General features: G+C 48.3%; 1 protein-coding gene across 2 annotated transcripts in view; it reads left to right on the top strand.

The window, feature by feature from the left end:
* TTLL12 (tubulin tyrosine ligase like 12) overlaps window positions 1-24,012 on the top strand; it is a 52,197-nt gene extending 28,185 nt beyond the window's left edge. Inside the window, exons 1-14 of one of the 2 annotated variants that reach the window (XM_083181251.1) lie at window positions 7,204-7,509; window positions 9,076-9,263; window positions 10,051-10,249; window positions 11,509-11,668; window positions 12,013-12,146; window positions 12,942-13,018; window positions 13,810-13,926; window positions 14,911-15,105; window positions 15,425-15,536; window positions 17,645-17,796; window positions 18,014-18,095; window positions 18,595-18,663; window positions 20,546-20,684; window positions 22,515-24,012. In XM_083181251.1, coding sequence (XP_083037377.1) covers window positions 7,219-7,509; window positions 9,076-9,263; window positions 10,051-10,249; window positions 11,509-11,668; window positions 12,013-12,146; window positions 12,942-13,018; window positions 13,810-13,926; window positions 14,911-15,105; window positions 15,425-15,536; window positions 17,645-17,796; window positions 18,014-18,095; window positions 18,595-18,663; window positions 20,546-20,684; window positions 22,515-22,666 — 2,067 coding nt within the window. In that variant the 5' untranslated portion in view covers window positions 7,204-7,218 and the 3' untranslated portion in view covers window positions 22,667-24,012. Of the gene's footprint in view, window positions 1-7,203; window positions 7,510-9,075; window positions 9,264-10,050; window positions 10,250-11,508; window positions 11,669-12,012; window positions 12,147-12,941; window positions 13,019-13,809; window positions 13,927-14,910; window positions 15,106-15,424; window positions 15,537-17,644; window positions 17,797-18,013; window positions 18,096-18,594; window positions 18,664-20,545; window positions 20,685-22,514 lie in introns of those variants that run through there. The other variant, XM_083181252.1, reaches the window with a different exon arrangement.
* Window positions 24,013-26,854: the final 2,842 nt, after the last annotated feature.

Below are 26,854 nucleotides of genomic sequence, written 5' to 3'. Positions count from 1 at the left end.
GTGTGGCCTGGGGAATATGCTTGGCCGTCTGACGTTCCGTACCATTGCATACCATGTCTTTCTCACCCCTTTCCCCACACTGCTTAACAGGTCTGTGAAAACCTGCACTTTTGCCTTATCCCGGCCCTCTTCGCAGGGCCGGCGCCACCACTAGGCAGCCTTAGGCATTTGCCTGGGGCGCCGGCCACTGGAGGGCGGCCCTTAGGAGCAGCCACCCCTCCCCCCCCCCCTCAGTGTGGAGCCTGGTAAGTGGCAGGAACAGGTCGGCGGCTTGTGAGCGGTGGGGTTGCCGCACCCCCTTCCCCTGTGGAGCAGTCAGGTGAGGGACGCCGTAAACCCTTCTCCCTCCCCTGCAGCAGATCAGAGGCGGTACGGCCAGACATCCCCCCCGCCTGTGTAGCGATACGGCCGCCCCCCCCCCCCCCGCCGCCACCTGTGTAGCGATATGGCCAGACACCCCCCGCGCTGCAACCCCTATCGTGCTGCAACCCCTATCGTGCCGCAACACACCCCCCCCCCCCCCCGTGCCGCAAGCCTCCGAAGCGAGTGGAGCAGCAGGCGGGGCTCACACCCCCCCCCCCCACCGTTGCCTGGGGTGCCTTACATCGGCACTGCCTCTTCGCCATCTTCCTCTTGGGGATGGGTGGGTGGGAACTTCTCCAGGTGAGTGTGTGCCCGCCCCCCCCCGCTCTCTCTTAACTCTCCTCCCCTCTGATAAGGTCCGGCTGCCCTACAGAGTTGACAAAATAGGGACCGCCCCGTCCCGATGCTGGCTTGTGTTCCCCCTTGCAGCCCTCCCCCTTATCTGCCGCCGGTTGCCATTGTGGCTTCCTTTGTCCCCAAAAGGTTCAGATTACAGTCCTAGTAATAGTAAAATAGTAAAGTAGATCAGGCCTGAGCTGAGCAGTCCTGAAAATAATATTAGGTCACGTGATCTATTGTGTCCAAAAGGTGTGTTATTTACCAATAGCCTACTGAACATTGACATCCTGTCTGGCAGCCATCTCTCTGTATTCCAGATATGGTCACCAGTAGAGTAGCCAACTCTCCCGTATTTCCGGGGTTCTCCTGGAATTCGGGTGACTGTAAAGGCCTGGAGAACCTCCCACTGCGGCATTGCCACTGCCCGGCTTTCATCGGCGGCCTCCAACCCACAGCGGGCCGCAGGCAATTACCGCAAGCAATCCAACAGTGACGTCCCAGTGTTCTCATACAGCGGCAGCCATTTTCTTGTGGTTTGTTATCAGCTCCCAGACTCCCCCAAGGCTGTAGCCAAAGTGTATTTCCTGTGTGGGGCAGATTGGGATGAGCTGTGTTACCAGGGAAACATTCCTTCATGGTGTGTGCCATGGTGTGTGCCAGGTATTATACTTACAGCAGAGTAGTGATTCCTGGGTGTGAGCCATAAGTGCACTTACAGGGGTGCTGCTGCTCCGCCCCCATTCTCACCACGTGGCAATATCAGTCCCCTCCCACAGGGCTCTCACATGGTGGCATCAACCTTAACCCCCCCCACACACACACACACATAGCTTATGCCAGCACGGTGGCATTATATGTAATGGGCATGATGGTGTGTGACATTATGTGTAATGGGCATTTTTTATCTGATCATGGGTCGCGATCATAGCTCCGCCCTATTACTGAATTAGGCTCCGCCCACTCACTTGTTGTCTGGATCAGAGACACCCTTTCCTTATTGCAGGTCCTAGAGGTCATTATATAACCAGCGTACACTGACTGCAGGTAGATCCGGCCACTTACATTGGGGGATTATTTTTATCTCAAGCCACTTTTTTGTTTTCCTGGTGACGCCCATAAAACGCTGGGCGTTCCCATGGGCTATCCTCGCCCCTGGTGCTGTCCGCCCCGGCCTGCCCGATATTTGTGAACGGCTCAGCGACTATGCAAGTTACCACAGCCATTCCCTAAGGGGGGGGCTTCACATGCACATAATGAACCATGCCCAGGTGCAGTCCCCAAAGCATCGGGACGGGCCCGAACTCGCATTGTTGTCAGAGAACCAGAATCACCCCCAAACCTCCATGTAAGTCCCATCACGTTCCCTCCCAAACCCTTAATTATTGATGTCTGTTTCCCCCCTGCCAGCCCCAGTTATGACTTATGAGAGTGGGTGCACATTGGAACCCTAATATACTGACCACGTCTGGTGTACAGCGCACAGATTCCTGCTCTTACACCGTCATGTACCATTATTCCAGCCGGAAATCCTGACATAACTGAATAACCCCCTAATAGCGTTATGGCTGTCACTTGCTGTGTCCCCTGGGTATAAATACTTCTGATATTATATCTAAGTCTGGTTTATAAATCCCCTGTATAACTCTGACACAGAACCAATAAATGCGGATACATTCGAAAACAGAATTGTGTTACTGAAAACCTCAGATTTTATTTATTGGCCCCTCAGATGGTGCTGGGGGCCCGCAGGTTTGGCAGATGGTGCTGGGGACACTGGCTTCCCCTATGGTGATGATGGGGAGACAATCATGGATACCCAAGTTCGATATCTCGCACCTTCTGTTGTGTTTTCACGCGATAGATTAATGTTGAAATGATGATAAAATCGATGATTAACACCGCGAGTAACACACATAATAGAATCCTTTTGGTGGAAGCACTGGCCTCTTCTTTGTTGGTAGTCGGAGTGGTGACCTCCCCCACACTGGTGCTGGGGGTGCTGGTCTCTCCTGAGGTCTTTCCGATGGTAATGCTGGGAGTGCTTTCTTCTCCCAGTCTGGTGCTTCCTTCTTCCAGTCTGGTGCTGGCTTCTGCCAGTCTAGCATTGTCCTTTTTCAGTCTGGCACTGGGGGCTTTCGTCTCAACCAGTAAGGCACTAATGGTGCTGGCCTCAATCAGTAAGGCACTGGGAAACGTGGCCTCTCTCAGTGTGGCACTGGGGGCGCTGGCCTCTTCCAGTGTGGTGCTGGGGGTGCTGGCCTCTTCCAGTCTGGCACTGGGGTCAATGGCCTCTCCCAGTCTGGCACTGGGGTCAATGGCCTCTCCCGGTGTGGCGCTGGGGGCGCTGGCCTCTTCCGGCATACTGAGCACTCCTCCCAGTCTTGCGCTGAGGTCCTCATCCTCATTCAGCATGCTGCTGCTCTGCATTCTGGGCGCTGCTACTCTTGCGCTGAGGTCCTCATCATCTTTCACGTAGCTGGAGATGTGGGTGATCTCCCCGATGTTACTTTCCACCTTTATCCCTGGTGGTAATTCTGTATTCTATAATATAAAAGATAAAGAAGTATTAAGCAACGACACAGCTATAAAGATACAAAAATAACATTGTGACTCACATATAACAAAACTGTGAACAAACAAAATGTCTATACTTACATTCAGATCCTCCATGTCTGGAATCTGGCCATACAGCAATGGCAATAACGCAATAACTGAAATACAAAGACAATAGATTAAATCAAATGTCATCCTAGCCCCGCCCCCAGTAATATCTGCATTATATAGCAGTGGGTGTGGTTACGATCATGAGTCTCAGCCACCACACCCCCGTACCGCCCCCTCACCTACATCTACCACTATATACAAACATAGAACATATAACTGTACTCTCTAATCATTTACTATTGTGCTCTCTGCATGACTACAGGGGAACACGCTGAGATTTGGGATATTATACACAGGGGTCTGGGATATTCTGGGACAAACTTCACAATGTATTTATCCCAGGAATAGGGGTCACCTATGTACAGAAACATGGCTAATCCCCCGGGATCTATCTGGGTACCTGACAAATATAATATAATGTTACTTATCACAGGTTGTTATACTCACAGTATACGATTCGTACACACACAGTCGCTGTCATTCTCATCCTCATCCTCTTCATAACAGCTCTGAGGCCTTTGCCTTGGGGGGGAGTTTATATAGCAACACCAAGAGCCTTGTGACATCACTGCACTGTGATGTCATCATACATAATCACACATTACTATTTGCATCTAGATGTTTTACCATTATAAACTATAGAATTCACAAACGTTACCAAAATTTGCCCAAAAAATAGACTAAGTTTAGGCTGGCGGGTTTGACTGAACCATGCCCAGATCAGTGAGATCTTTGCACAGCTCTGTCCAAAATAATGTGTTTAAGTGAAACAAAACAAAAAAACACGGACAGTAGGCCAGGGTGGAGTGGTACCACCCAGCGTTTCTTGGGTATCACCATGGAAACACTGGGCGTTCCCATGGGATAGCAGGCGGGAGAAGGTGGGTCGGGGGGCAGAGGGCTGACATCACATGACATCAGCTTCCAGCCCTGTCTTCGGCCAGGCCCACGCAAATATAAGTCAGTCTCCACTGACATATTTGCATGGTGTCAAGAAATCATTTGGTCGCCAGCTATGGAATGATTTCTCAGCCAGCGGGACGTGCGAGGGGATGTGTGTTTGTGACACATGGTATACTAGTATTCGCATGGTATACTAGTGCGAGTGGTCGGCGATTCGGAGGGAAGTGACCTCTGGGACCCGTGTAAGCTGCAAGTCAACCAGAATGAGGGTCAAAATGTGAAGGGGTCCCATGCATTTAAGAAACCAGCACCCGGATCTTGGACCAGTCCTGGATCCAAAAGTACGGGGGACAAAAAATGTTGGGGGTCCCCCCGAATTTTGGAACCAGCACTAGGCTCCTACAGCCAGAGGTGTCATGCCGCAGCCGGGGGACACTTTTATACAAGGTCCCCTGGCCGTACCATGAGCAGTGTGGCTGATCAGCCCTGGATGGGGTCCGTGAGGGCGTCAGAAACACCCCCCCCCCCCATTAAAGGGGGGTCCCCTGTCCAAGGCTGAAGCCCAGGGCTGTCCCCAGCATCCCAGGGCTGATAAGTGCAAAATTTAAATACAAAACATTGCTTTTTACAGTAGAACTACAAGTCCTAGAAGGCCTCCCCCGCATGCTGAGACTTGGTGAACCACAAGTCCCAGCATGTGAGGCACTAATGGGCCACCTTAGACTTATAGTTCCCCTGTAAAAAGAATGATAAAATAAACACACACACACGCACCAACAACAGAACCACTTTATTACATTTTTAACACCAATATACATTATTCTTCAAATAAATAAATGGGGACATTATTCATTCAAGGTAGTTTTAGTCTGTGATCTGTGGTCACATTAGAAGTGAGAGATGTTGCCCCTAGCAACAATCAGATTTTAGAGGTGCTACATGATAAGTAGAATCTGATTGGTTGCTAGTGGCAACATCTCTCACTTCTACATGTTTCACAATGCGACCACAGTAGGAGCCAGAATTTTGTTGTATATTGTGGAGAGCGAAGCAGTGTGTTGCAGCATGGGGAGGGCATGCAGGTGGAGCTGGGCAATGATGGTTGCGGAGAGGGCAGTAGCAGTGGGCAGTGTTGCAGCATGGGGAGGGCATGCAGGTGGAGCTAGGCAATGATGGTTGCAGAGAGGGCAGTAGCAGTGGGCAGTGTTGCAGCATGGGGAGGGCATGCAGGTGGAGCTAGGCAATGATAGTTGCAGAGAGGGCAGTAGCAGTGGGCAGTGTTGCAGCATGGGGAGGGCATGCAGGTGGAGCTAGGCAATGATGGTTGCAGAGAGGGCAGTAGCAGTGGGCAGTGTTGCAGCATGGGGAGGGCATGCAGGTGGAGCTAGGCAATGATGGTTGCAGAGAGGGCAGTAGCAGTGGGCAGTGTTGCAGCATGGGGAGGGCATGCAGGTGGAGCTGGGCAATGATGGTTGCGGAGAGGGCAGTAGCAGTAGACTGTGTTGCAGCATGGAGAGGGCATGCAGGTGGAGCTGGGCAATGATGGTTGCAGAGAGGGCAGTAGCAGTGGGCAGTGTTGCAGCATGGGGAGGGCATGCAGGTGGAGCTAGGCCGTAGCAGTGGCAGAGGCAGAACTTTGGGAGGCAATGGAGTCCTCTGCCGCCGGGCTCCTGCTCCCACGGGGGCACCTCTCCTCCCCTGCCAGTTGAAATCAGCTAATTGAAAGCTGTAGATATCACTTTTGTGTCTGACTCTACCTCCATAGAATTCACACGCTCAACACAGATACATACATATATTTATATAAGGTTCTGTGTGGGGGGGCACAACTGGGAAGAACTTACGCCACTGAGCAGTGGGCTGTGTTGCAGCATGTAGAGGGCATGTAGCTGGTGCTGGGCAAACTGTGTGGTGATGATAGCGGCAGAGAGGGCAAGGCAGTAGCAGTGGGCTATGTTGCAGCATGTAGTGTGGTGGTGGCGGAGAGGGCAGTAGCAGTGGGCTGTGTTGCAGCATGTAGAGGGCATGTAGTGTGGTGGTGGTGGAGAGGGCAGTAGCAGTGGGCTGTGTTGCAGCATGTAGAGGGCATGTAGTGTGGTGGTGGCGGAGAGGGCAGGGAAGTAGCAGTCGGCTATGTTGCAGCATGTAGAGGGCATGTAGTGTGATGTCGGAGAGGGCAGGGCAGTAGTAGTGATCTGTGTTGCAGCATGAGTGGCATGCACCTGGTGCTGGGCATGCTGTGTGGTGATGATAGCGGCAGAGAGGGCAGGGCAGTAGTAGTGATCTGTGTTGCAGCATGAGTGACATGCACCTGGTGCTGGGCATGCTGTGTGGTGATGATAGCGGCAGAGAGGGCAGGGCAGTAGCAGTGGGCTATGTTGCAGCATGTAGAGGGCAGGTAGCTGGTGCTGGGCATGCTGTGTGGTGATGATAGCGGCAGAGAGGGCAGGGCAGTAGCAGTGGGCTATGTTGCAGCATGTAGAGGGCAGGTAGCTGGTGCTGGGCATGCTGTGTGGTGATGATAGCGGCAGAGAGGGCAGTAGCAGTGGGCTGTGTTGCAGCATGTAGAGGGCATGTAGCTGGTGCTGGGCATGCTGTGTGGTGATGATAGCGGCAGAGAGGGCAGGGCAGTAGCAGTGGGCTATGTTGCAGCATGTAGTGTGGTGGTGGCGGAGAGGCAGGGCAGTAGCAGTGGGCTATGTTGCAGCATGTAGAGGGCATGTAATGTGGTGGTGGCAGAGAGGGCAGGGCAGTAGCATTGAGCTGTGTTGCAGCATGTAGAGGGCATGTAGCTGGTGCTGGGCACACTGTGTGGTGATGATAGCGGCAGAGAGGGCAGGGCAGTAGCAGTGGGCTGTGTTGCACCATGTAGAGGGCATGCAGTGTGATGTTGGCGGAGAGGGCAGGGCAGGGCAGTAGTAGTGGGCTGTGTTGCAGCATGTGGGTGGCATGCAGGTGGAGCTGTGGATGACGCTGGCAGAGAGGGCAGTGCACACAGTGAGCAGAGCCGGGCAGGCCTGGGACACGGTAGGAGCCGCCCACCCGGCCCGTAGCGTCCTCCTCCCGCATGCTCAGACCCCGGCGTCCCCGGCAGGCAGCGGCAGCAGTATGGCGGAGCCCGGCTCCCAGAAGAAGGAGGAGAGTTACCCGCAGTTCCTGGCTGTGCACCAGGCGGCGCTCACTGCGTCCGGGGTCCCCCGGCTGTTCTGGGGCAGCCTGTACTGCAAGCTGGAGGGGGAGGTACGGCCCGGGGGCAACGGGGGCACGTGTGGGGGCGGGGGGGCTCACTGTGTGTATACACTCATACTGGGTGTCACTATATACTGGGTCCCTCCCTGTGAAACACTGTGTACTGGGGTCACTATATATACTGGGTCCCTCCCTGTGACACTGTACTGGGTTCACTATATACTGGGTCCCTCCCTGTGACACTGTACTGGGGTCACTATATACTGGGTCACTCCCTGTGACACTGTGTACTGGGGTCACTATATACTGGGTCCCTCCCTGTGACACTGTGTACTGGGGTCACTATACTGGGTCCCTGTATACAGTTGTCACTGTATGATGGTTCCTTGTGACACTGTATACTAGGTCTCTGTGACACTATATATTGTTATGCTATATATACTGGGTCGTTGTGAGGACTATGTACTATGGAGAGAGCTAAAGTATCAACACACCAGCTCCTGACTGTCATTTATCAAACCCAGCCTGTAACATGGCTGATATGGGCTGGTTACCTTATCTCTCTCCACTGTATCACTTTCTTAGTACATACAGTAGGGGTTGATATACTGGAGGTTACTGTCCCTATTTTACTCTACTGGGACACAAGCTGATTGGCAGGAGTACCATGTATCGTTCGTAACGAGTGATAAGTATATAAATGATAATTCTGCCTTTATCTCTCTCCAAGCTGTGATAAATCTGCCCTGGGACCAGTGTGGTAAAGCAAATAGTCAGCGTGATTGCAAATATTGCTGTATGTTCTCTATTTGGTTTCCTTGAATTTCCGGCCATGCAAAGACCTTTTTAATGCTTCTTCCTTATTTTACATAAGTTTTGCCCAGGGCCTTAAAGAAACAAAACCTTGGGCACAGCGGTAGGCGTATTTATAGGTAAATAATAAGCTTTGGGCATTCACAATAGTTTGAGGTAAGCTTACAAATCCCTGGGTTGTTTCATCACGAATACCAGCCCTGGCATGTTGCGAGAGCCCTCATTCTTGGCAGATAGATACCTGCAGATGTGCCACGTGAGATTACATTGCACACATAATAATGTTCATTCTAGCAACCTGCACCTTTCAAAACCTGTGCCTCTTCCCTGCCTGAGGTGTCGCTGTGGTGCTTCTAGCACAGTCTGGGCTCCACCTCAGCACTGAGATACAGACCAGAGTGTGCTAGAAGCACCACAGTAGAAGTAGAGAGCGACTGCACAGGTTTTGAGAAATGCAGGGTGTTAGAATGAGCACAAAATAACTGTATAACTTTTTGCTCAAGTTTCCCCATCTCCCTCCGTTCATTAGGGCCCATATGTCTATAGCAAAGTGATCTTGCCAGTGTCTAAGATGGTGCTGTGGGGTTCAGTACACCGTAACTAAGGCAGCCATCTTTGTGTATATTCAACAGGCCCTTATTGAAATGATTATAATGTCTCTTGGACTAAAACATTGGGAATTATGTATAAACTGCGATGCTGACTAATCAGCACTTTGCTTTGATAAAGTGCGCACTGGAAAGTGAAAGCAGCTGTGATTGGCTGCTGCTGGTTTATATCTGATAATCTCTTGTTGTGTCGTAGATTTTCGATGCTGGGGAAATGTTCGGAATAATGCAAGTGGAGGAAGCCGAGGAGGAGGAGGAAGATGAGGATGAAGAAAGGGTGGAAATTGAAAGAGAGATGAAGAAGAAGCAAAACCCAGGGAACGAGATGTCTTTCAAAGTAATTGTCACCAACGAGAACGGTCTGAGTGCTTCTGATCCCAACAGGTAATCCTTTGCATTAATGTATTGTGGGCTTCGTCCCCTCGCAGTGGTTTTATTTCAGTGAGTCCGATCAGCCAGAAATGCAATCAAGGTCCCGATGGCCTGTGAGGGGTCGAGAGGCCTGTGGTGAGGCCCCGATGGTCTATATGGGGCTTAGATTAGTATGAATCATTTTTCCACATTTTTTTTTTTTTTTGTCAATGGACCAAAACATATATCTTTGCCATGGCCTCATAATCCAACTTTTCCTTGTCTGTAACAAGCACCATTATTGAGACTTTCTATTATTTTGGGCCATATTCAATAAGACGTGATACTTACCACATTAGGAAACGCGTGGGTGCCTTGGGCCTTTACATCCAGAGCTATTCAATTACACGCCTTTCTCCTTGTTCGGTAAAACCTGCAGCTAACGTTCATTAACCCTTAGATTCTGGGATAAGTGGGCGGAGCTATGGGTTAATGCATTTGTGGCTTCCGCGATAAGGGCATACTAATCCAGTATTTCTCCTAAGGCTCGCACAGAAATCCACAGGGGTCGCAATTGAATACCCCCAGGCGCTGCTACAAGCCTGCAGTGATTAGCATGGCAAGTGGAATCTGACCCACATTGTTCAGAACATCCAAAAATGGTCACACGACCCATGAAGTTATAGTCATTTTAAATACAGATGTAGTCCTATTTGTGTTCATTGGGACATTGTGTGATATGAAGTAATACGTTGACGGTTACAGATATCTCCGTGTCTTTTACCATTATTTATGGTAAAATTGAATGTGTCTTTTCCAGCATTTTCCTGATTGACCACGCCTGGACGTACCGCACGGAACACGCCCGCCAGCAGCTGGTAGAGGTTCCCGGCCTCCTACACCGCATGGCCAACCTCATGGGCATTGAGTTCCATGGGGAGCTTCCGGACGAGGAGGTGGTTGAGGATGTCCTGAAGGAAATGTGGAAATATAACCAGACGTACCAGCTCTCCCACGGGGTAAGATAGACTCTCAGTTTTGGTTTTACACCCTGGAAGTGTCAGGCCATAATGGTGGCAGCCATTGATAGCTGAAAAAAATAAATGAACAGTCTTTCAGTTCAGGTCAGTCTCTGTCCACTTTATCTATCTCCAAAGCTTAGAACAGATCTAAGCTCAGTACAAATGTGTTCGGCAAATGTGCAAAACCATGTACACTGCAGGTGGGGCAGATGTAACATGTGCAGAGAGAGTTAGATTTGGGTGGGGTGTGCTGAAACTGAAATCTAAATTGCAGTGTAAAAATAATGCAGCCAGTAATTACCCTGCACAGAAACAAAATAACTCACCCAAATCTAACTCTCTCTATACATGTTACATTTGCCCCACCTGCAGTGCACATGGTTTTGCCCATTTTCCGAACACATTTGTACTGAGCTCAGATCTGAATAAGGCCCAAAGTCCTCAAATTACCAGCCAATCAGCTTCTGTCATTTTACTGTCTATTTTGAAAATGGCAGTTAGGGGCTGGTTCTGGGGGTCAATGTACTAAGACTAGGAGAGTGATCAAGTGGACGGAGATAACTTGCTAATAAGTATTAGTAGAAATGAAACCATTAAATCGCATACATTTTTTGTAAGTGAAACTTCTGTAACTGCAGATCTATGCGGAAGTTATGGTTAAAGTTGTGTAACCCAAGTGTAGTTCATTGGTAATGGCCACCAGATGGAGCTCCAGCAATAATGACATTAGCTAGACCAGTAATCCTATATACAGTTTAGTAAACCTGCTCAAAGCAAAAGCTTCGAAAGCTAGCCTGGTACCTTCTGTGTTTGTGAAAAAGAAAATGTGTAAGTCTATAATTTCCCATTGCGCTAAAAACTGATCATACATTTCATTGACAGATGATTGGCTGGTGCGTGGTGATTCTCCTAAAACAAATAAATTCTGATAGATATCAGGGAATTGGGTATCCATCTGTTCAGGTGATGGCAGAATTGCTGGTACTGATGGAATATAGGTTTTATGGGCAAAATAGCGAATTCTAGCAAGCGAGTTGATGTGTATGCGATAAAACACTGGGCGGTCCCCTCCGTTCGCTCCATGCCCACCCCCTTCCTGTTTGCGAATGAACACCTTGGTGAATGCATTCGTTCCTGAGGTGCTCATATACCCACATTTGTACGCGCAAACCCACACATTCGTCCAGTGTATTGCAAATTTGGACCCGTGCAACCTTCCGGTCAATAAGGGGTTAAGCGTGTGAACTTTTTTGCAGTCTGCGGAGGAGAAGGTCCCGGTCTGGTACATCATGGATGAGTTTGGGTCCAGAATCCAGCATTCAGACGAGCCCACGTTTCACATGGCACCGTTTTATTACGTCCCTCATCAGCTGGCGTACACCATACTGTGGCCGCTCAGGGACATGGGCAATGGCGGTAAGTGGGCGTGGAAATGCCGTAATACTGAATATTACTGGTCGATGGATTCGATATTTAGGTCCTTACGCAAACGGAAACATTCTGAAGTAGAATCTGATTGGTTGCTATCGGCAACGTCCCATCTTCAGTAGAACTCCCACCTTAGTAAATTTACCCCATAGACTGTGGCGGCAGGTGAGAACCGCTTGGCCCATCTAGTCGGCCCACGTGATGTAAAGCAATGAGCAAATTCTCCGTAGAGTTTTCAGAATCGGTCGGCTTTGAGTGGCCCTTACAATGCACGCGGCAAGTGTCCCGGAAGACGTGTAATAAGTATATATATATTCATTGTACCTGCGCAGAGGAGGTTTCCCGTGACTATGCCTATGGAGAGTCCGATCCAACAATAAGGAGCTGCCTGCTTCTTCCGTGGCAGCCGTCGGATCTGACCCACACAAGCCACCAAACCCCGGAACCGTCCGAAGCTCATTACCAGGTGAGGAACCTTCTGAATCCTTCCAATAGGGAGGTAGAGAATAAGGGCTGTAGTGATATGATGTATCTGTGCCTTGGGGATACAGTGACTCAAGGGCCACATTGCCAGGCTGGAATTATCCAAGCGTCTCAGGGAGACCAGCATGGGGGGGGGGGGGGTACAGAAATCCATAACTTATATAGTCCACAGAAAGGCGGCTGTGTAGAACGGTAAAGTACCGACCAATCAGCTCCTAATTCATTTCTCAAACTCCGCCCATACTATGGCAGCTAGAAGCTGATTGGTCATTTATCTTTCTCCACGCTTCTATTGTTCCCCGTTACACTTAGAAATTATGCGGTATGCAGATTATGTGGGGGAAGGGCTACTGTGTTATTTGTGTACATAGGGCGGTATTCAATCCTGGGTCGGAACGTCCCGCGAGATGTGACCCTGGCCCCGTTTTCGGCCGGCTCGATTGTTTATCAGCAGGCGGGATTCGATATCCTCCCAATCAGCTAAAAGGGGTGTGGCCACATACATAGCCATGGATTGTCAAGATACGTCCGTTCTCAGCAAAATGGGCCCGACCGCTTTTAAAGTCGGGTGGTTCTGCCGACATGCCTGTTGAATGCTGTCATTATTTGCCCCATCGGAAATAGTGGCAGGGATTGAATACCCCCCTTAATGTATTGGTTACAGACTTGTGTTCATCTGTATTATAAGCATCTGCTAAAGCAATATGTTATGTTAAATACAGAAAGAGACAGGACTAGGACTTCTGAGAACCTCTCTCCCTCATCTGCTCACTTACAGGCCATATTTGAGGAAAACAAGGAGACGCTGCCGCTTGCTGTGGAGCCGCCAATACACGACAAGAATAAAGTCTTTAAGTATGTTACTAAGGGTCCTGTTACATCCGTTACATCCAAGACTGCATCATTTGTCTCTCCCCCATTGTCTGTACCTGTATGTACATTCTGCTACATAACTGCCCCTCATCGCGTTGGCATCAGCAAGTGCATGCCAGTACGCCGCCACCGCAATCGTGTGTCCACACAGTAGCGGCTTCCTGAGTCCGTTCTTGTATCGTGATTGATTATTGTATAAAACCTTGGACTTAAGCCCCCATTCACTAGCGCTGTATTGGGGAAGTAGGGTGCTAAGGCTCAAGTGTGTCCCATTCAGCGGGACCCCTTTGGCTGCAAAGAGGAAGGTGGGGTCACGCACAGCTGCAGAACCGGATCCGGCCACTGGGAAAACATAGGGGCCTGTGTGTCCTGACTATGTGTGACCCCAGCCTTATGGGCTCCTTTATCAACGAGTGATGAAATTCGCTGTGTAGGATAAATGGCGCTGCAGCCAATCAGCTCCCAACTGCCATTTCTTTGAAAAATAACAGTTGGCAGCTGATTGGCTGAAGCACCATTTATCATTTTATCACTCACAGTGGGCCAGGTGCTGTAAGCTTCACAAAGTGATAAAATGGAGAGTGATAAAAAAAAAAACGGCCAGCCAATCAGCTCCTACCTGCCATTTCACAGGCTGGGTTTTAAAAATGTCAGACAGGAGCTGGTTCTTTATCCCCATCCGAAGCTTAGTAAATAGCACTGCGCCCTGTAACACTTACTATAAGACGTTCTAAAGCTCTGCAGCCGTTACGTCCATGGTTCTCTCTGTTTAGAGTTTACACAGATATGCAGCAGGTGCTGAGCGGGGTCGACCACCCCCGATTCGTGTTCACCAACGATGAGAAAGAGGCCGACATTCTCTTCATCTTCTCTCATATTAAGGATTACAGGTGAGTGGTAACGGGACCCAGCGAGCGCCCTATGTGCCGCCACTAGCCAGTAGATTTGGTGCCGCTTACCGCAGACCGGTTTTATTTAAGGATTTCAGTGTTCAAAAATAAAAATGAAATGTTTCTTTCTCTGACAAAATCTTCTTGTTCTGCAACCTAACATCACAGTGACTCCCGTTCTCTCGCAGAGCAGCCTAACCTGCTATCCTGCTATGGGAGAGAGCCATTGGCTGCTACTGTTTCAGCAACTCTCTTAAATACACCTGTTACCTTATCCATTTATTATATAGGTTACCATAGTGATGTATAGTTTCCTGTCTCATCTGCGCTATATTTCTCGCCACACATACATGCGTTCGGGATGATTAGAGTCTGCTGGTATGTAGGGGAAACCAGAGCACCCGAGGGAAATCCACACAGGAGAACATACAGACTCCAAACAGATGGGGTTCTGGTCGGAATTGCACACATGGCCTCAGTGCTGTTAGGAAGCAATGCTGACCACTGTATCACCGTGTTTTTACAGCGAGCCACATTAACTGGAAGATTCAGCCTATCGCTGACACCTAGCTACAGGGCCTGGTGTCTGTAAGGTATTATAGATTAAATATATATATATATATATATTCAATCTGTGCTGATATTTCCCGACAGGGGACACCTATTCAATGCTGCCGTTAACGACAGCATTGAAGGGTGTCAGATCCACCTTTTTAAAAAGTTGGATCTGTGCTGTCGGAAACAGCCGCAGATTGTCTAATTCAGGGCTGTTTTTTCCAATCCGCTGACTTTCCGACAGTCAGAACATTGAATTCCGACTGTCAATGTGCTGTCGGACCACACGAAAACGGGCCTGGATTCCGACAGTTGGAATCCCAGATTGAATGTATTTCCAATTGCATTTACTGTTGTGTAAATTATGTATTTTATGGAGGAGGATGATTGAGACAAATTTTAAAACTTGACCTTTTTTTTTTTGGTCAGGGCCTTGAGCACCGAGAGACCTCACGTCCTGCTCAACCAGTTCCCGTGTGAGAATCTCCTGACGGTTAAGGATTGCCTGGCATCCATTGCCCGAAGGGTTGGGGTGACTGAAGATCCAATATGGCTGCCGCGCACTTTCAATCTAAAGACCGAACTTCCGCAGTTCATTAACTACTTTAAGCACCGTGAACAGCGGTAAGGAGGAACCGTAGTAGACTAGTAATGTGTTGCTGATCTCCATAGGGTGCATATTACCGTTCCTGATGGCTGTAGTGACGGGGAGGGGGGGTCCAGGACATTCCTTGTATAACCAACAATCTGCCACTTTCTCATTTTATTCAAATGCCCTCTCTTTCAACCAATCAGATTCTAGCTACTATTTTTTGTAGTGCGTACCAGAAAAACTATAGAATCTGATTAGTTGCTATGGACAACGTCTCCCCCCTGAGTGTAGGAACGCCCCGGAAAAACAAAGATGAGCTCCAGCTTGACATCCCTCCTGTTGTGTCTGCAGGGGGGAAGACAATCACTGGATCTGCAAGCCGTGGAACCTGGCCAGGAGCCTGGATACGCACGTGACCACCAACCTGTCTTACATCATCCGCCAGAGGGAGAGCACGCCGAAGGTTTGTCGGGTCACATGACCCTGCCGGTTATATTGGCGCTGCCCAGAGAGAACAATGTGGTAGATACATTCGAAGCGAGGTTGGAATAATGGATACTAATAGGTGACCTGCTGGGTGTAGATCGCCCCAAAACACGTCTTCAAGGGAACAGTAAAGATATACGTGTTAATTACAGATGACCCTGAAAGGCTGAGGTATATGTTGGTAAATACCAAGGCGGGGGACCCCTATATATACTGTGGCGAGCCCGATAACCAGCGTACACAGAGCACTGAAGTAACATTACTCATTTGCATAATATAAAATAATACAGACAGGGCCGTCTTTTCGTATGGGCTTAATGGGCACTTGCCCAGGGGCCCCAGGTGTATAAGGGTCCTATGCTGATAGCTGAGGATCCCCTTTTTCCAGGGATACCAGAATTTAGAAAATCGGCCCTGGGGAACTGGAGATATCCAACTTCAACAGTCCAGATCCGACCTGTTAATTGCACTTCCCAGTCATATTTCTCAGGTTTTCTCTGACTTAGAGTTTTTCTGAGAGTATATTCCAAAAGCTGGGACTCTCTCCTTTCTGCCGACACTAGCCACTTGTCTCTATCATGCCCACAACCAGAGATATCAGCCTTCCAGTAGCCGGTCCCTGCTCCAGCCCCAAACTTCTGGTGTACAGTTTTATATTTTTGTCAATGGACTGCTCTGGCTCCTGATCTCTGATCCCCCAAGTCCCCAGCACCTCCTGAAAGTTGTGACTCTAGGTTTTAATACTAGAGAAATCTATTACCAGATAATGGCGATATCTGCAGTCAAACAAGCTGCCCTTCCACCGGAAAATTACGAATATTAAGCCCACTCCATTATCCGTCCCTCCCCTGCGTATAACCCCCCCCCCCACCTCCCTGGCAGTCATTTACAAGGGACCCTTTATTCAGCTCAGTGTCCCCTTCCACACATTAGTGTTCTCCCTCCCACCACCTGTGCAGTAAAGGAGTAATTAGCAGAAGTTACTGCTCCAGGTCCTACATGTTGAATGGAAGATAGAGCACCCCCTGCCACCCATAGGACATCAAAGCTGCTGCTGATACCACCCCCCACCCCTAGGAGGGGAGAATGGGTAAGGGCCCCAGTGCATTGCTTTGCCCAGGGGCCTACACTGCTGTTAAGACAGCCCTGGATACAGAGCAGTTGATTGCCTGCCATGATCCACTTCTCTGGCTCACTTCTCCTCCCTTATCACTGCTTCATACATCTCTACCCCTCAATTTCTCATTCTCCTCTCTTGCTTGCTCTCCCAGTATCTTCTCCATCTTTTTTTCTAATATTCACTCCGCCCTAACTCCTCCTCCTTTCTCACTTTGTCCACCCATTTTTGTTCCATAAGCCGGTGACTACAGCTTGCCACTGTGGTGTGGTCTGATTGAGGCTGCGTCTACAAGGACCTGTTTGGCAGGAAGGAGCGTTCACATGTAAATCTGTTGACGCGTCTACACATTGCATTTTAGCCGGATTCCGTGAAACAGGAAATATTTAGCAGGATGCAGTGAAACAGGAAATGTTTAGCAGGATGCTTACTCAAGAGGATATATACACAAGCCTGCTGCATCCCGCTTAAATTCAATGTGTAGACACAGGAAGCTGCATCCCGCTGAAACGCAGTGTGTAGACACAGGAAGCTGCATCCCGCTGAGACGCAGTGTGTAGACACAGGAAGCTGCATCCTGCTGAGACGCAGTGTGTAGACACAGGAAGCTGCATCCCGCTGAGACGCAGTGTGTAGACACAGGAAGCTGCATCCTGCTGAGACGCAGTGTGTAGACACAGGAAGCTGCATCCCGCTGAGACGCAGTGTGTAGACACAGGAAGCTGCATCCCGCTGAGACGCAGTGTGTAGACACAGGAAGCTAAAACCTGTAGCTGCAGCCTTAGGTCTAGTAGTAACTAACTACCCCTTTGTTAGGGACAGTTTGACAACTCCTGAGCAATACTCCTATAGTATTACAGTGTGCGATTTGTTGCTGATTGTGGCCGTTACTACTGTTATGTGTGTCACGCTTGTTGTGGCGATTTATACTAACACCAAAGCTACACTTTTATCTACTTACTACCCAGGTTGTTTGCAAGTACGTGGAGGATCCGGTGCTGTTTAATCGCGACGACGTTGGGTTGGTGAAGTTCGACATCCGTTATGTGGTTCTTCTCCGCTCGGTGTGTCCTCTCAAGCTTTACGTCTACGATGTCTTCTGGCTCCGATTCGCTAACAGGTAGGACCCTGTACACTACCAAACCCGGTCTCCGGTCATTCACGGTACAGTTAGCATTTCCTCCCACCACTAGGGGTCTGACCAATGATAAAGCACAGGATGGGATCGGTGGCCTCCCCTGTGTGAACCTATAGCCGGCCAATAAGCAGACATTCCCACCATCAGTGAGTCCTCCCCCCCGTCACTGATTTCACAGGCTTTTCTCCATCTCCAACAGGCCCTTTGCCCTTAATGATCTGGATGACTATGAGAAACATTTCACAGTTATGAATTATGATCCGAATGTGCAGTTAAAGCAGGTAAGAAAAAAAATCAGGAAGCGGACCCGGGAGTGAGCATAGTGCATGTCGCTGGCGGCATAGAGTGCTAGCTCCTGTGCCAGCTTACTCTGTATCTCACTGCTTTACTGCATAAGAGTCAGGAGGGAATCAGCCAGGGACGGAACTTGCTCAGGATTCAGTATTCCCCTCCTGGCCGGAACGGTTCCGTAGCCACCCTGCGATCACTACGTAGTTCCCCCGGCCAGGTGTCGCTGCCGATACCCAGTGCAGACAGCCATGCTGTTATCTGAGAATGCAGCGGGTACCCTTCTCTAGGGACCAGAGAAAACGCTGGTAGGACATGAATCAAGGAGTTCATCTGCAGTAAGCAACATGGCTGCTTCCACTCGGTGCCCTTTAAATGCTCCTAAATGCTTTCGGCTGCTAAATGATTGACAGTCATCATAATGTGATGACCGTTGCTAGTTTTGGGGAATCCCGACATATGTGACACTTTCCAACGCTGTTTGTCTTTCAGGTTCATTGTGATGAATTTGTCACAATGTTTGAAAAGCAGTATCCGGACTATCCCTGGAAATCCATAGAGGTGTGTAGTGTTGTGTTGTGTTGTGTTGTGTTCTGTTGTGGACCATGACATGTTCGTGTCAATTGAAAGTCATAATTTGTGCATTTTTCTTTTCTCCTTCTTCATACTTTGCAAATTAAACCTACCATTAGGTAGATATTCTCCTCAATTCAAAGATGACAAAACAATAGGACAAAAAACATCCTATTGTTTTGTCCTAGTGTTTTTGTCCTTATTGTTTTGTCATATTTACCTTTATAATCATTTGGTTAAGGTGGTAGGAGCGCAATTGAGGAGAATACTACAAGTCATAAGAGGTTTGCAACCTCTTTTTGATATAATCCTTTTTAGCTGCTCTTGGTGCAGTCAAAATTGTCCCTTTATATTCTACCATTGTTATTATTTTTTATTATTAGTATTATGATAAGACCAATTGTGCATCACTGCATGTTACCGTCTGCCCCACAGAGCTTACAGTCTATTATCCCTACCACTGGAACACAGACACTAGGGACTCTTACGTTACCCTCTACAGTTTTTAGGTTTGATCTAACCAGCCGGCAGATGGCACAAAATGCAGCTGCCAAGCTGTTACCCAGCCAGCACGGTTCCGGCCACATAACACCCATTCTCTTACTCCACTGGCTGCCTGTACGATGGCAAATTAAGTTCATGCTTGGCTTAGTGACATTCACAGGCCTACATGACCAGGGCTCAGGGTTCCAGAATCTGCTTCTGATTCCTTACTGGCCCCGCTCAACCACTGCGATCTGTAGGTGACGGACTATTAGCAGTACCTAGAATCTCCCAGGATTCATCTGGGGATCCAGCTTTACAGCTCTGACACTATGGGGAACACTCTTCACCATACAGTGCGAGAGGCCCCCAATCTAGAGTCCTTCAAATATAGACCTGCTCCGCATTTCACTCATCTGTACGGTACCTGGTTTGTATTTTGTACTGTAAAGCACTTAGGGGAAGATGTATTAAGCCTGGACCAGAGATAAAATCGAAGGTGATAACACACCAGCCAAACAGCTCCTAACTGTCATCTTGCAAACCAAGGGGCAGATGTATTAAGCCTGGAGAAGTGATAAAATAGGAGGTGGTAATGCACACGCCAATAAGCTCCTAACTGTCTACTTACAGGCTGGATTTAAAAAAAGTTAGGATCTGATTATAACTTTCCACTCCACTACATCTGCTCCAATGTCTGTAACTTGATGGTTAGGAGCTGATTGTCTGGTGCGTTGTCACCATCGATTTCACCTCTTCACCAAGCTTAATACATCTGCCCCTTTCAGTCCTGCTAGGAGAAAATTGCTATATAACGATTATTATTAGGATTGTCCTTTTACGACTCCCTCTTGAGCTGCTGGAATAGGTAACCTGTTTTTAAACTACTACAATACCTGTTGAATCTGCCCCCTGTCCATCAGATCTGTGTATATTATTAACAACGGGCATGGAAGATGAAGTAAGGAGTTTGATGACTGAGGTATATAATTCCTGCCATCATTAATGGGATACAAATAATGAGGCTCTGGCCGGATGTGTAAGCACTGCAGATATAAAACCACAGTGATCGGAGAATTCCTGGGTGCGGCCCTCAGCGATTTGCTGTACAGAACAAACAAAGGAACTCTCTTGTGCGATTCCGCCTGTTCCCTGCTCACCTAGGTCTTTGTACAGGTCATACACCCCTTCAGTCTGTCCATACGTCACATACAGGCTCCGAAAACCAGTTTGATATCCTACAAAGCTAAATGTAATGGCGCAATATAGGGGAGCACTTGGTATTAAGTACCTGGCAGAGCGTTATCCTGTTATTTAGTGTTGTGATGCAGAGTGCCTCCTTGTGTACGTGCCCAGCGGGCTAATGCCAGCTTTCTGTCCTCATCAGGCCGAAGTGTTCAAAACCTTTGGAGAACTGTTTAAAGCGGCCGTATCCAAGCCTGCTCCTCATGGGATCTGTAACTACCCGTCGTCTCGTGCCATCTATGCCATCGACCTTATGCTGAAGTGGGACACGGACGGGGAAGGTAATATTGCCTTAACATCGCTGGTGATGAAATGTTTTAAACGCCTAATTTTGGGTCATATTAAATCCCATTTTGCTGCTAATTTTGACCCTTTCCAGTTTGCTTATAGAGCAAACCGGTCTACAGATGACGCGGTTTGAACGGTTTTACATCAGACGCAGAGTCATCTAGAGAAAAAGGGTTCTTATGGTAGAATTTTATTTGTGGATTTTAGTTCTGTGTTTAATACCATTTATACCGGTGTCATTGGTTTCCAATTTTTTTTTATTTAGGTCTAAATGGTGCAACTGGATTTAAAATTTTCTGATCGACAGACCACAAGTAGTAAAACGTGGTAAACTCATGTCTGGTGAGGCTTTGGTTAGTACAGGCGGACCACAGGGGTGTGTTTTGAGCCCGCTGCTATACTCCTCATTTATGTACATGTAAGCAACATGTTGCAGAGCAGGTAGGGATTTTTTTCAGGCTTGAGGTTTGGGTTTAAAAGCTGCTCGTTCCGAGATTGAGTCTGTCCATAAAAAGACTAAATCTAATGCCCCCCTCCTCACCCCCTAACCCGCAGCCCTGCAGTGTCCCTAATATGGCAGCTGGTGGGTGGTGGTGGGCGGGAGCAGTGCAGCAGCTGGGAGTGGTACATCGTCATGTCTGACACACGGCACGATGTGGACAGTGCTAGGCAGGAGCAGTCAGGTAGTGTCTGAGTAGTGCATTGTTGGTGCTCAGCAATGGCCTGAATTTAAAAAAAAAAGTCAGTTGTGTATGGGCAGACTTCTCTCCGGATGGTATTGGCCTCCCTCACTGCAGGGAGTCATTGTGGGGGAAGTATCAGACTAATGTAAAGATAGGTAAGTATCAGTATGTATGGGCTTTGGATGAATTAAAGTTTTATTGTGTGTCAGTGTGTATTTATTTCACTATTTTTTTTTTACTGTGGAACTACTTGTGGTTCTCCAAGTCCCAGCTTGCGGGGGAGGCTTGCTGGGACTCATAGTTCCACAGTTTAAAACCATAGTTTTTAAATCTATTTTTTTACACTTAATCAGCCCGGTGGCCACTGCACAGGGCCTCCGGAGACAGCATCAGGCTTCAGCCTGGTCAGGTAAGTCCTGGAGGGGGGGACCCCTTTATTGGGGGGGTCCCCACTCCCCCAGGGCCCCTGGCCAGGCTGACCGGTCAGGGGGTACATAATGCTTTGGCCGGGGGGACTTGTATAAAAAGTCTCCCCCCGGCTGTGGCATTACCCTGCTGGCTGGTTCTTAAAATACGGGGGACCCCTTGTCATTTTGTCCCCCGTATTTTGGGAACCGGACCTGGAGCCTGGGGCTGGTTGTTAAAAATCGGGGAGGCCCCGGCTCGGTCAGCCTGGTGCTGGTTACGGCCGTTTCGTTTATTTATTTATTTTTAATTCTATTTTTTTTACACTCTGCAGCCTGCACGGATCTGACTGATCCGTGCAGACTGCCTACACTAATTCGTACTAGCGGCCGTATATACGGCCAGCTAATACGAATTAATACGACATCGGAGGGTTACAAAGCAGTCGTATATGACTGCTTTGTAAATTCCCCTCCGGAACACGACTTTGCATACGAGGTATGCTGTCGTATTAATTCGTAGCAAGAATACGAATGCAACTTTTCGTATTCTTAGTAAATTTCCCCCTACATGTCCATGCTATCGAATTCTCTACCAGTAATAATATAATTTGGCCACTGGGTGGCGCTGCTTAGCTATCAGTCTCTGGCTTCAGAAAAACAAGCTAAAATGACCAGTGCCTTTCCCTGCAGTATATAAATGTAAGTAAATACACGTTGTGTAATCTCTTCGCAGGTAAACGGGTGATGCAACCGCAGATTCTAGAAGTCAACTTCAACCCGGACTGCGCCAGAGCTTGCAAATACCACCCGTCCTTCTTCAACGACGTCTTTAGCGCGCTGTTTCTGGATGAAACCAACAACTGCCACGTGACCGCCATCTTATAACCACGTCCTGGTGGTTTGCAGCAAAATGTGCTTCCTAGACTTTATACAACCAGCAATATCCAAATACAGGCTGTCCTAGTCTTCTGTGTAGGTTATGTCTCATAGTATTGTATATTGATTTACCACATGGGGTGATGCGTCTGTGGGCAGTGTCCGCGTTACCGGATACCGGCCCAGCAGCGCTGATTGGTGCGTTATTCTGTTATTTGTCCCATTTATTATTTCCCCACTTACCGTCATAGGGATGACGTATGTACCACACCCCGAAGTCTACCGTGACCTGCCACCATTTCTCCCAGTGCCGCAGCTGTATCCCTTCTTACCATCTTATTACTACACCCCCAAAGGCAACAGCTTATTATTTCCTTCTAGGCCAGTTTCCCAAACTCCGCCTTTGTACAGTCCTGGTTTTAAGGATATCCATACTTCAGTCTAGATGGGTCACATTGACTAATTAAGTCCCCTGTGCTCAGGCCTGGATAACCTTGTATCCCGGAGTAAGAGTTTTGGAAACTCTGTTCTAGGAATTATTACCCGTCTTCCCAAGGGGTTGTAGGAAAAATGTGGGGTCCTCATTGTGAAATCTGTATGGGAATGGTTATTAGGGTGACCTCAAATGAGTCGACATTTAATGTGTAGTACCTGGACCCCCAATAAGTGTTCTGCAGCGTTCCGCACAGGTTCTCAATCGTAGTTCACATAAATGGTAAAATATGGAAAAAAACAAAGTAAAAAATTGGAAAACTGTATAAAAAAAAAACTCCACTTGACATGGTCACCTTTTGGCGAGGTCAATCGAAAAACTGAAACCATCTGTACAGCTTCTTTGAATGGCTGTAGTGTGCTGGAGACTGGCCAATCAGAGGAGTGTAAAGACCCAGAAGTAACCAATGACGAGGGCACCTAAAGGCGTTTGAATTTGTCACACTATGGTATAAATACTGCGATCCTTCTGTGGCAGATAGGACGGTTACCCCGCACGAAATTCTCTCCTTTAAGGTATTGGGCTGATGTAATGTTATACAGCCGTGGGGGTGGGGGGGGGTGGGGTGTCACAATAGTTGCGAGGGCATTTGCAGCGAACAATAGCCAAATGATAATTTACAGCAAGGAAACGGGTGCGAGACCTCTCCATATGGCCCAATACAGCAATTACTTAAAATACCAGAAAGGAAAATATTTTTGTTGTGTTCCCAATAGTGAGCATATACGTCTGTTACACCTCGCCCGGTACAATCTGCCCCCGCTTGTTGCTTTGCTCCGTCGCAACACATATATGCGCCATGTTGTCAGCTATTCTGTTTCCACCGCAGTTTGTTTTTTTTAAATAAAAGGAACTTGTGTGATGTTTGTGCTTCTCATTATATGGTTCACGGTGTCTAGATCCAAAGCTACAGATCGACATGGAAAAATGTTGACACAAGGGAAAGGTTTTTTGGGGTGCCAATTTTTCATGCTAATAGACCAATGCTCTGGGGGGCAGGCAGCTGACATCACCGGGTTCCCTTCAAATGTGCACGCAGGTCTACAGTTGCTCTGAGCACCCCTTAGATATGCGTGCAGGTTATTTATTACCATGTATTTATATAGCACACACATATTCCACAGCGCTGTACAGAGAATATTTGAACATTTACATCAGTCCCTGCCCCAGAGGAGCTTACAATCTATATTCCCTACCACATGTACACGCACACAGACATTCTAGGGTTCATTTTTGTAGGCAGACAATTAACCTACCTGTATATTTTTGGACCCGGAGAAAACCGGAGTACCCGGAGGAAACCCACGCAAACACGGGGAGAATATACAAACTCCGCACAAACTCAGTGCTGTGAGGCAGTAATGCTAACCATTACACCGTCCGTACTGCCCCGTATATATAACACATGGTGGGGATAGAACCCATGACCTCAGTGCTGTGAGGCAGTAATGCTAACCATTACACCGTCCGTACTGCCCCGTATATATAACACATGGTGGGAATCTGACCCATGACCTCAGTGCTGTGAGGCAGTAATGCTAACCATTACACTGTCCGTACTGCCCGTATATATAACACATGGTGGGGATAGAACCCATGACCTCAGCGCTGTGAGGCAGTAATGTAACCATTACACTGTCCGTACTGCCCCGTATATATAACACATGGTGGGGATAGAACCCATGACCTCAGTGCTGTGAGGCAGTAATGCTAACCATTACACCGTCCGTACTGCCCCGTATATATAACACATGGTGGGAATCTGACCCATGACCTCAGTGCTGTGAGGCAGTAATGCTAACCATTACACTGTCCGTACTGCCCGTATATATAACACATGGTGGGGATAGAACCCATGACCTCAGTGCTGTGAGGCAGTAATGCTAACTATTACACCATCCATACTGCCCCGTATATATATAGAACACATGGTGGGAATAGAACCCATGACCTCAGTGCTGTGAGGCAGTAATGCTAACCATTACACCATTCGTACTGCCCCGTATATATATCACATGGTGGGGATAGAACCCATGACCTCAGTGCTGTGAGGCAGTAATGTAACCATTACACCCATCCGTACTGCCCTGTATATATATAACACATGGTGGGGATAGAGCCCATGACCTCAGTGCTGTGAGGCAGTAATGTAACCATTACACCATCCGTACTGCCTGGTATATATAACACATGGTAAGGATAGAATCCATGACCTCAGTGCTGTGAGGCAGTTATGCTAACCATTACACCATCCGTACTGCCCCGTATATATATCACGTGGTGGGGATAGAATCCATGACCTCAGTGCTGTGAGGCAATAATGTAACCATTACACCATCCGTACTGCCCCGTATATATAACACATGGTGGGGATAGTACCCATGATCTCAGCGCTGTGAGGCAGTAATGCTAACCATTACACCGTCCGTACTGCCCCGTATATATAACACATGGTGGGGATAGAACCCATGACCTCAGTGCTGTGAGGCAGTAATGCTAACCATTACACCGTCCGTACTGCCCCGTATATATAACACATGGTGGGAATCTGACCCATGACCTCAGTGCTGTGAGGCATTAATGCTAACCATTACACCATCCGTACTGCCCCATATATATAACACAATGGGGGGATGGAACCCAGGACCTCAGTGCTGTGAGGCAGTAATGCTAACCATTACACCATCCGTACTGCCCCGTATATATAACACATGGTGGGAATAGACCTCAGCGCTGTGAGGCAATAATGTAACCATTACACCATCCGTACTGCCCCGTATATATAACACATGGTGGGGATAGTACCCATGATCTCAGCGCTGTGAGGCAGTAATGCTAACCATTACACCGTCCGTACTGCCCCGTATATATAACACATGGTGGGGATAGAACCCATGACCTCAGTGCTGTGAGGCAGTAATGCTAACCATTACACCGTCCGTACTGCCCCGTATATATAACACATGGTGGGAATCTGACCCATGACCTCAGTGCTGTGAGGCAGTAATGCTAACCATTACACTGTCCGTACTGCCCGTATATATAACACATGGTGGGGATAGAACCCATGACCTCAGCGCTGTGAGGCAGTAATGTAACCATTACACCGTCCGTACTGCCCCGTATATATAACACATGGTGGGGATAGAACCCATGACCTCAGTGCTGTGAGGCAGTAATGCTAACCATTACACCGTCCGTACTGCCCTGTATATATAACACATGGTGGGAATCTGACCCATGACCTCAGTGCTGTGAGGCAGTAATGCTAACCATTACACTGTCCGTACTGCCCGTATATTTAACACATGGTGGGGATAGAACCCATGACCTCAGTGCTGTGAGGCAGTAATGCTAACTATTACACCATCCATACTGCCCCGTATATATATAGAACACATGGTGGGAATAGAACCCATGACCTCAGTGCTGTGAGGCAGTAATGCTAACCATTACACCATTCGTACTGCCCTGTATATATATAACACATGGTGGGGATAGAGCCCATGACCTCAGTGCTGTGAGGCAGTAATGTAACCATTACACCATCCGTACTGCCTGGTATATATAACACATGGTGGGGATAGAACCCATGACCTCAGTGCTGTGAGGCAGTAATGCTAACTATTACACCATCCATACTGCCCCGTATATATATAGAACACATGGTGGGGATAGAACCCATGACCTCAGTGCTGTGAGGC

The sequence above is a fragment of the Crinia signifera genome, chromosome 4 (genome assembly GCF_055691185.1).
Source record: "Crinia signifera chromosome 4, ASM5569118v1, whole genome shotgun sequence".
Lineage (NCBI taxonomy): Eukaryota > Metazoa > Chordata > Amphibia > Anura > Myobatrachidae > Crinia > Crinia signifera.
Note: the sequence above shows the minus strand (reverse complement) of the source record. Positions and strands in the feature narration are given on the sequence as shown.